The sequence below is a fragment of the Perca fluviatilis genome, chromosome 13 (assembly GCF_010015445.1).
Source record: "Perca fluviatilis chromosome 13, GENO_Pfluv_1.0, whole genome shotgun sequence".
Classification (NCBI taxonomy): domain Eukaryota; kingdom Metazoa; phylum Chordata; class Actinopteri; order Perciformes; family Percidae; genus Perca; species Perca fluviatilis.
This window is the reverse complement of record NC_053124.1, coordinates 33,501,776-33,512,867: the sequence shown is the minus strand read 5'-3', so window position 1 is coordinate 33,512,867 and position 11,092 is coordinate 33,501,776. Positions and strand designations below refer to the sequence as shown.

Here is an 11,092-nt window from a genome sequence, read left to right as displayed (position 1 = left end):
CCACTGACTGTTGATCCAATGTGCACTCAGACAGTAATAAACTGCTGCATCTTCAGCCTCAACTCCACTGATGGTCAGAGTGAAGTCAGAGTTTGATCCACTGCCTGAAAAACGATCTGGAATCCCTGATGCTCGCTCATTAACAAAGTAAATAAGCAGTTTAGGAGCTTCTCCATCTCTCTGTTGGTACCAGCTCAAAAGGTGTTTCCCTTTATTCGAACCCCATTGCGAATCAGTTATAAAAACATCTTGACTGGTCCTACAGCTGATGGAGACGGAGGCTCCCCGAGCAGAGCTCACTGCTCCAGGCTGAGTCACTGTGACCTGACCTCTGGACTCTGAGGATACAGAGACAAAAACATAAAGCAGCATCACGGTTTAGTCGGCTTCATTTCAGAGGGACGGATGTTGATAGAGGAGAGGAGTTTGATTCTCTGGACTTTACCTGTGAAGCAGCAGCAGAGGAGAGTCCAGATGAGGACGGAGATCAGAGTCATGTTTTTGATGAGGAGGATTTCTGGGGCTTCTGTTGTCATGAAGGACAGCTGTCAGTCATCCAGTGTTCAACTCTCAGGACTATAAACTCTCCCAGAGCACTGGAGCATGGTGCTGCTGATGCAAAGTGGCTCTCTATGGAAATGCTCCGACTGACTCCAACAGGGACTTGGATTACTCTGAGGATGCTGTTTCTCTACGGATCAATCACTTTATCAGAGGATTGATTCATAATGTGTCAGGGAGCATTTTAATGTGGATTTAGTTTAAGTTTGATGGACACATTTTCCATCCAAAATTGTTGTAAATTCCCACTAATTCACTGACACACAAACAACATCACAGTGGGATACATTTAAACAGTTATTATGTTTAATTTATCATAATTTACAATAAACATGATAATTACTTACATTTGGCAGGATGTATAAGACAGTATTCAATTTGTGTTACTGACAGTGATATTAATGTGACTTGTGAATGTCTAACATTTTACAAAGAACATCTTAAACACATGTTCATAGTGTGTCAATCTGTGTTAAACATTATAACCAGTTATTACAGACACTGGGTGAACTGGGAATGTGTTTGTTGAGTTTGTTGTGTTCAAAGTCAGAGAGCCGTGTCTCTCTACAGTGAGAGGTTTTTGTACGACGGCTCAATCAGTTTGTATCACTGTGGTACACGTTTGGTGGAGGAACCAGACTGGATGTTAACTGTAAGTACATTTAACTATTTTAATTACCCAGATTTTATATCTATTCTATTTGAATTTCATAGCTGCAGAGTGTACTACAATATATTGTCTTATGTCTGAAATTTGATATATTTGTAACAACTCTTGAAGGCTTCAGAGTCGTTAACCCGACTAAAAACATTAATGAATAATCTTGTTGCACAAAACATTTAACTTTAAGTTCATACATTCTTATTGTTTTATTGTACAAAACTGCTTTTATTTACTCTATATAGAGATATTGTTTTAAAAAGTTACTCTCTCTAAATACTCTGGCAAGACCCTTTGGGTCATGTTTAATGTGCATGGGTATTACTCAATCTTTCTCTCAGACTAATGATTTTAAAGATATGCAACTTGTTTTATTGAGAGTCGTATGAATTGGAAAAAGTAATTCAGTCGTTAACAATATTCATTGGAATGTCTGAGTAGTGAAGTCTGACTGTTCTGTAATGATTCCTGCTTACATGAACAGAACAAATACTTGACTTGAGACAAGAAATACTTAAGATAGTTTAAACAATCTTCATCAAATATGTAATATTATGAACTTTGAAGCTCTGAATGTTTAGTTTTAAAAATTAAAAGAGACTGATACTGCAGTGAAAGGGTGCCGGTTAAACTTTTTATCTTTAGTGCTGAAACCTGTCTGTTGTCATGGTTCAGCAGTGATGCCTGTCTGTTGTCACGGTTACTGAGCTCAGAGAGGGAAGTGAAACGTTTACAGTAGACTGGTTTCATCCAGTCTGAGGACCACCAGAAGAGCGAGTAGCCTCCTCTGCTGCAACCAACAGATGGAGTTTAGTTCACCTGAGATGTTTTGAGTTGTGAAATGTCCCAAAGTGTCAAAAAATTTCAAAAAGTGTGTTTGTGTATGTATGCACCAATCACCAAGGCAATGTTGGTTCAACTCACTGTGGAAATGAACTCCTTTCTGATTCTGAATAAACTTTATTGATCTCTCTCGGTCTCTGCAGTGGGTGATGTGCGCCCCACCCTGACGGTGCTGCCCCCCTCCAGTGAAGAGCTGGAGCAGGGGAAGGCCACGCTCATGTGCCTGGCCAACAAGGGCTTCCCCTCAGACTGGAGTCTGGCCTGGAAGGTGGACGGCAGCAGCAGCAGCTGTAGCTGGGAGGAGAGCAGGAGCCCCGGGGTGCTGGGGAAGGACGGCCACTACAGCTGGAGCAGCACCCTGAGGCTCCCTGCAGACCAGTGGAGGAAGGTGGGCTCTGTGACCTGTGAGGCCACCCAGGGCTCCCAGACTCCGCTCTCAGAGACACTGAGGAGAGACCAGTGTTCCCAGTCCTGAGCTGACTCACTGGCAGGGACTCTGCTACTGGTTTTACTCTGACACTGCTCTCACTCTGCTCTCTGCTACTAGCTCTGGCTTTTATTTCACCTGTTTCAATAGACACATTTACCAGCTTGTTAAAATGTTTCAATATTATTTCAGTGTTTCCACATAATAAAGACGTATTCATCAAATTAAGTTGTTTTCGTGTTATTATTATCAAAGTGTCTTATTAATCTTTCTTTATGTTGTCAGTGATTTTATGTAATCCTGAGGACAAAATGATTCAACAAACTTAATTTCTCCATGGTGACTGTAGGTAGACAGTATAGGATTATATAAAACAATGTCTATAATGATAAACATTTGGAACAAAACTCATGGTCAGATCATTTCAATGATAAATCATCCAATCATCTCTCATTACTGAAGAGTGTTAATAGTAAGGACTGTTTGTTATTTGCTTTTAGTGTCTCTAAAGAATATTCATTATTATTTAAACAAACCATCCAACCACCAGCATGGAGAGAAATAAAATGAGTGTGATCTGCAGTTCAAACTACAAATGACTAAAAGATGTTATAGACATGATTACTAATTTTACAACATGAGATAAATCACATTTTGTAATTTATTTCAACAATGAGTATGTTTGAGTTTCTAGGAAACAAGCAATAAATAAATCCTGGAATAAGACAGTTTTTTAAAAGTCTGACTTACTTCCAACATCCAGTCTGGTTCCTCCACCAAAAGAGCAAAGCAAGTGCATTCTGGGATTTGGTGTCTTTCATCCATATGAGCCAAAAACACATTTTCTGGCTTATCTCGGCCTAGAAGGCACCAATTTCAATTTTCTTTTCACATTTCTACTACATAAGTGACCCAATTTAAAGATATATTCCGCTTTCCAGCGGTGAAATTTCCCTTTAAAGCTGTGTGTAAAATGTCCAGGGTACCCCAACTAACCCTAAAATCCTCAACCTCCAACTACACACAAGTTGAAAGTTTTTAAACTGCCACAGCTCAACCAGCAAAGGGGATCAGAGAGCAGAGAGACTAAACTAAGAACCAAAAGGAAAGCACATGAAGACAGAAAGTTTTCTACTCTGCCTGGAACTTAACAATGTTTAAGAGCTTTAAATCAGTGAGCAGTGGACTTTTCCTTGATGCCAATGCTCAAAATAATATATTAAGATGTACAGTCTACTGTTTTCTAAATAATAACTCCCTACATAGAAACAACTCTTATGATGGGCGTTTAACTATGAATTATGAACGGACTGTTTGTTCAGTGACATGTTCTGTATGAATTTTGTCCCAGATTACATCATGTTTATGACAGCGTCAGTGTTTTTGCCACAGAAAACATTTGTTGTTTTGCAGATTTGGAGGTTTAGTATCCTGAGATAATTCAATGTGATGTGTGGATGTTGATGTTATATATACAGTGAATTTAGTTAGTGTGTGTACATCAGTGGAGCTGACTCTGCTGTTGTTGTGATTTGAATGTTCTGATTGTTCTTCTTCACTGGAACTGTTCTCTTGATTTGAGGAAACTTTCAGGATGTTGAGGTGGACTGTTTGAACTTTAGGAGGAAATCTGAGAGAGACATGATGAACACTATGAAGTGTGTGTGTGTGTGTGTGTGTGTGTGTGTGTGTGTGTGTGTGTGCATATGTGGTTTATGGAGACATTTCGTATGAATACACGCCACACTATGGGGACATTTTGTATTAACGGGACAGGGTCAGAGTCCTCATAATTCAGACAATGTAGAAGTGTTTCTATAGGCATAGAAAGCTAGAATTCAAAATTTCAGCAAAAGTCTCCATAGTTCACATTTATCTGAATTTGTGTATAAGCTGTGTATCGACACAGCGCCCCTGTAGGTTGGTCTTGGTATTGCACCCCCTCATTAATAATTCACAACAATGTAAAATTCACAGCTTTTGATTGGCTGTCAGCCGGACGGTCCCCATAATAATGTGTTTTATCAGAAAAGATGTGTATTCTACAATTAACAATACAGTATCATGCTGAGCCAGCACATTGTCACCTGCACCTGCATGTGTGAAGAGTGGAGATGCAAGAGGTAAGACTCAAAACACACTGCTACATTTCTTCTCCAGAAACTTAGCAAACTTTATGTTGATGTTGGTCTCTAGGTCTCAGGTCTTTTACCTGCAATTGATAACTAACACTATTAGTTTAGCTAACGCTAGCTAGCTAACGCTAGCTAACGCTAGCTAACGTACGCTAGCTAACGCTAACGCTAGCTAGCGCTAGCTAACGCTAGCTAATGCTAACGCTTGCTTAGTTTGGACAGTGTTTATCTCGGGTAAATGTTTCTAGTTGGAAAGTTTGTGTTTAACACAAAATCAAATCTTAAACTAACAGCCTGGGCAAGGATTTCATATGAGTTAACCCTCTGAGACCCACTATGATTTCAGCTAGCATTACTGTCTTTCAGAGGCTGTAGTGGGCCCAATATTTAATGTAGCATGAAGATAGTTCTCTCATATGAAACTAGCTAGACAACCTAATGCATTCATTGGTGCATTAGGTACTGCACTATGTCATGACAGATTGTCAGGAAGAGGGATAAATAATGCTCCAAAGTTTTATTTTGTTGAGGGAGAAACCGGCATGTCTTACTAGTAAGGCAAGGCAAGTTTATTTGTGTTGCTTATTTATTTGTTTGGTACATTTCCTATACAGGCTGTACTTTTAAAGACAAAGTCAACCATAAATATGTCTGCAATAAGTTAGGTAACAAACTGACTGTTCAAATGTTAAGATTTTATTTCTCTATCTTTACTAAAGTGAGAATTGTCTTCAGCATGTCTGTAGTGAGGCCACAGAGAGTGAAGATTAGACCTAAGGAAGAGGCAGCAAACTCAATTTTAGTAGTTGTAGTAGTAGTTATTGTTGTGGTGGTGATTTATTTATTCATTCAGCATAATGTGATTCTTTCATTTCATTCTACTTTTACATTTTGTAATTCTATTTTTTTGCCTTTCAGTGTTGATGCAGCAAAAGAGGATGACTCCTTAGGGAGACTTGTCAATGACGACAATATAGAACCAAACAGCAGAATTAGGACAATCACTGTTGAAGGACAGCCTCATCTCTGTTTGCTTGCCATCAAGGACATCAGGCCAGGGGAAGAGATCACCTACAATGATGACTGGCCATGGAGATCAAAGGTACAGAAAGAAATTTGTTACAGAGATGTTTAGATTGTTTGAGTGCAAATCACTCTCTCAGCAAACAAGTTGGATTGTGAACTCTCTGTTATCTTTAACACACAGTTGTTGAATTATTTGTGCATTTCAGCTTGACCTACACTTAATTTTCATTTAATGAAAGTGACGTTTGACTCCTGTCTGTAATGCAGTGCAGTCAGTGCAGTGGCCCAGCCCATGAGGTAGTGCTCTTTTTCCCCACAATTTATCCCCACCAAATTACAAAATTTGTTTGTTGATAGGCACTAGTAATAAGTAAACAAACACAAACCAAATTTCAGAAATAACTAATCCAACATTCCTGTTAACATTAGCGTTAAATTAATTGGTTTTTGGCGATTGAAATGAGCCAACTCTGTGTTAGAGCAGTCTAAACACTATTACGCAGCAGTTTTCCTCTTTGACCAGTGTAAGTCTTTCACTTTCTCCAATGTATAAAACAAGGGGAGCAGTGGGCAGTACTCGTTACTTCTTAAAAAAGTAATCCGTTACTTTACTTAGTAACTGCCTATGGAAAGTAACTTTTTATGTTACACGTTACTTTTACGTTACTTGTAAAAGCATACGTCTCTGGCAGAGACTGAAGTTAATCATACAAAAACTATCTTGACCATAAAGCCAATCTCTGGTTTATTAGTGAAGTGTCTGAAGCAGGGGCGTAGGCAGAAATAGTATTTTGGCCGGGCCAGTACAAAAGTGAGTGGGCCATATTCAAAAGACAAAGTAGCAAAAAGGACTAACTGAAAAACGATTTTACCTTCCAACATATACTGCATTACAACAGCAATAATAGTACTGTCTACAATATGCTCAACCAACAAAACTCAGTTTAAAAAGTTTGTACACAAAAATATAGATAAAAACCTGTAGATTGTAACATATTCAGGCTAAGATATATTTGCACCGGCAGAACCAGCAGCATTGGCTCTGCACAGCACTGTTATAAAATGAACCATTTTATTGCACAAAGTGGCAACTAAACATGAACCCAAACAGCAGAGAAGGCGTTACTGCATAGACATAGAATAGCCTACATCAGACAGAAATCGCACATGGAACAATGCAACAACATTGTTGCTTCAGGACTATATGGTCAGATCATGAGCAGCTACCAGCAGTAAAAGAAAATCAAAGACTGAAAACTTCCAGCCAAGCATTGTTTAAATTATGAAAGATATAATGAAAAGTGGTCAGCAAAGCGCCAAATCTTAGACAAGTGTATCGAGTCCACGGCAGTGAGAGGATCAAAGAAAACTCAAAACGACGTCACTCACAGATAAGTTCTCTTATGCGGGCAAAACACAAACGCGTTTCAGATAGAAGCCATCATCAGTGTTAATCATTTCTTACTAAATAGGAACGTCACTAGGTTAGGTTACTTAATTAATAACACAAGAAGCAAGAAAGACATTTTACTTAAAGTTACCTCTGTGAGGGCCATATAGCACTCAAACACACTCCTCTCTGGCTGATGAGGGCTATCAGCTCCACTGGGGAAATATCTGCACATGCTGCAGAAGAGCTTGTCCTTATTTCCACTGTATTCCATCAAAGAAAACTGTCCATACCACTTTAAAGAGAAGCCATTGTTGTCGCGGTAACTTTTAACAGTACATTGCTTAACACATCCATGGTACATTGTCTAAAGCCAGCTAGCTAACGTTAGCTGCTGAAGGCTGTTGCTGTTGTTACCGTAGCAACCAACTACGTTCCGAAGGCGTTTGATGTACGGTAATTGTTTGATTGTATGGTTTAAACAGTTTTGTTTTAATCAGAAGAAAATACACAATAAACACACACAACTAGCTAGTTCTGTTATTATTGCTTTTTTTCATTTGAATATTTTTCATAACAAAACGTATTTTGATCAAACTTGGCTGGACGGGCCAGTGAGTAAAGTGGGCGGGCCAGTGCTGCCCTGGCCCATTACTGCCTACGCGCCTGGTCTGAACTACACTACAGACTAAATTCTCTACTCACAGAGTGACGGCTGATTCATTATGAACGAGTACAGCACAGGTTGAACGCACATCGGCAGGTCATCGGCATTACACAGTGTTATTGTATGTAATGTCTGTATTGACTTGACGTAGACCCATGCAGCCTTTTTTTAAGTCCTTGCGTGTCCGGGCGACCAAGACAAGTCCACAGCGGTCCGCTGCGTGTAGCCTAGTATATGTATGAGCCCATCTCCACCGCATCCATCTGTGAGGTTGTCAATATACAAGTATAAGATATGATATTGTATATAAGACATACAAGTGTGACTGATGTTAGGGGATTGTAGTGATGGAGTTTAATGTTTCAGAGTGAAGAAAACATTTCCTGGCTTTCCTGACAGGCTGTGTAACACAGCTGAAACATTAAAGATCTCCAAGAGCGAGTTATTTGACTGAGGCAGAGAGTCACCATGCACCTCAAATATGTTAAACAGGTGACTTAATGTCCATGGAATGTTGTTATGGTCATCAGATTTTTTTCAGTTGTTAAACAGTTTCGACAGGATATTGGAGGGTACAGATACAACTCCTCAATATGTCTAAAGTGGTCATTTATATAGAAACTCTGGGGACAGTGTTTTTAGATACTGTAACTTCATAGTAAGATTATTCAAAATGGATTTTCAGGGATAAATGTTGTACATACACAGTCTTCAGTGTGTATGTACTAGTCAGGTGTATACACTTTAAAGACTGTGTATGGATACTGTTAAGTTTTGTATTGATGTGTATGCAAAGATTTATTTTTACTCTCACTGTCATCATTACACTACATTACCATCTCATTTATATCATTATTTAATTATCATTTATATCTTTACTTTAGTACGTAATTGTATTGTTAGCTTTAAAGATATCAGTTACTTCACTCATTTGTTGTCCAGTCACTTGTGCAACAATGTCATGGTGCTGTACTGACTCAATTTCTCCTGTATAGATAATTGTGATGTTACCTCACTTAATCTACAAGCACAATCTTGTTATGTGGTTATTTAATGATATTTTTTTCATTTGTCTACACAAGATTTCAACTGAGACAGAGGGTCAAGCAGCCGTTTTGATTGGATACTGTTGAGGTGCGTATGTCAAGATACATTTTTCACCTCACTATCATGATTTCCCTACATTATCATCTCATCAATATAATACATACTTCTTAGTACACAATTGTATTATTAGCTCAAGATATCAATAACTATTGTCATTGGTTCAACAATGGATGCCACTGTGCTGTACAGAATTCATGTGAATGATATTGAACAGGTGACTTAATTTTGAATGTTGGAATTGACATCTAATCTTTTCAGTAGCAAAGCAGTTTTTACTAGATGATATTTCACGGTTTCGATACACAGTCTTCAGTTTACATGTATTGTTCAGGTGTATACACTATGAGAACTGTATATTGATACCATGTTTTTTATTGGTGTGCATGTCAAGATAAATTTTCACTACATTATATTATTATCTTATCACAATCAACTATAATTTTGTTAGTTCATAATTTTATTGTTAGCTTTTAAGATATCAGTAACTATAGTCATTTGTTTAACACTGGATGTCACTGTGCTGAACTGACTCAATTTCTGTGAATGGCTGTACAAATATTCATGTGAACATACTGTATACCTGAAGCCTTATCTTACTCCTGTCTAGATAATTACGTTGTTACCTCACTCCATATCAACAAGCATAATCTTACTGTGCCTTACTGGTTAATTAATGATAATTTCTCCCTTTTTTCTACACAAGATTTCAACTGAGGCAGAGAGTTACCATGCGGTCTTGGCATCTGATAGCCTCAAAGATGTTGAAAAGGTGACTTAATCTCTATTTAATGTTGATATTGACATCAGATCTTTTTGGTTGCAAAGACGTTTCACTAGATGCTGATATTTGAGGGAGTGGTATGGATACACAGTCCTCAATGTACATGTACTGGTCAGTTGTGGACACTTTGAGGACAGTGTATTTGGACATTATCCCTCCATAGTAAGATTATTGTTAAATGTGACTCTGAATATATGCTGTTAGGTATTTAGTATTATTAGTAGTATCAGCATTTCTCTATAATTTTAGAGCCACAAAAATGTAAGTGGAAAAAATCACTTAAATTCTGTGTTTAAATCAATACTTTTAAAAACCCAGGCTATTTTTTATCATCCCTGTGTGGATATGGTTTATCAAATTTAATTGACAGTGACATTAACAGAAGACCAATTCAAATGGAATTCCATGAAATAATGTGTACTCACAAGAGAAAGGAGTTAGGTATTGCAATAGAAACTAAACTGATAACTTCTTATGTTTTTAGCCATAATACAACAAAATTATTAACAATTTGTGTTAAAACACATTTTAATTTCATTATTGTATGTGTTCACATACGTAAATGAGACTGTAATGTAGTGTAATGATGATAGTCAGTGTAAAAATTCATATTTGCATACACACCAAAACAAAACTTAACAGTATCCATACACAGTCCTTACAGTGTATACACCTGACCAGTACATACACACAAAGGACATTTTATGTATAACATTTATCCCTGAAAATCCAATTCTCAATAATCTTACCATAAATAGATTCTTTGATCCACTTGAAATTGTTATGCATCTAATATTACAATAATATACTAAAGGTGAAAAACCAAGTTTCAAGGGAACCAAATCATTTATAACTTGTCTGTTCAATAAAACACTTAATAGTATCCATACACAGTCCTTATAGTGCATACACCTGACCAGTTCAAACACACAAAGGACTGTTTCTGTCTCTGATCCTCAGAATGTCTTTAACCTTTTTCACAAAACATATAACTCAAGAATATTTTTTGTTAAGCATTACTTACCTGATTAATGTTGTATGAGCAATTTTCAGGTATTACAAGTGTCATGTCTGGACAAGAACAGGACAAGTGGACTTGAAAGGAGAATCTTTATCACCAGAAATAGCTTTATATAAGAAATTATAAGGACTGTATATAGAAACGAGTCCTTTGTGTGTTTGTACTGGTCAGGTGTATGCTATAAGGACTGTGTATGGATACTGTTCAGTGTTTTGTTGAGCTTACAAGGTTATACATTATTTGGTTCCCTTGAAAATTGGTTTCTCACCTTTAGTATATCCTTAATATTAGATGCATAACAATTTCAAGTGGTTCAAAGAATCTAGTTATGGTAAGATCATTGAGAAATGGATTTTTCAGGGGCTAAATGGTATACAGAAACAGTCCTTAGTATTAATGTACTAGTCAGGTGTATACACTTTTAGGTTATTATTATGGATGCAGTTAAGTTTTGTATTGGTGTGTATGCAAGA

At 37.5% G+C, this 11,092-nt stretch overlaps 1 protein-coding gene and 1 gene segment (V, D, J or C); both read left to right on the top strand.

Annotated features, from left to right (window-relative positions):
- Window positions 1-1,065: 1,065 nt before the first annotated feature.
- Window positions 1,066-2,716, top strand: LOC120572078. The segment is given in 2 exon segments: window positions 1,066-1,213; window positions 2,209-2,716. A coding segment is annotated over 1 exon segment (258 nt).
- A 1,746-nt stretch (window positions 2,717-4,462) lies between these two features.
- Window positions 4,463-9,702, top strand: LOC120572077 (N-lysine methyltransferase KMT5A-A-like). Of its 2 annotated transcripts, none has more exons than XM_039821262.1 (3): window positions 4,463-4,615; window positions 5,546-5,729; window positions 8,793-9,077. In XM_039821262.1, exons 1-3 carry the CDS (start codon window positions 4,557-4,559, stop codon window positions 8,841-8,843), a joined length of 294 nt encoding a protein of 97 aa, XP_039677196.1. In that variant the 5' UTR covers window positions 4,463-4,556; the 3' UTR covers window positions 8,844-9,077. The 2 variants fall into 2 exon arrangements, 1 of the variants encoding a protein (XP_039677196.1); XR_005641348.1 differs by lacking the exon at window positions 4,463-4,615 and adding an exon at window positions 9,521-9,702 and having other exon boundaries at window positions 5,486-5,729; window positions 8,793-8,844.
- The last annotated feature ends 1,390 nt before the right edge of the window (window positions 9,703-11,092 follow it).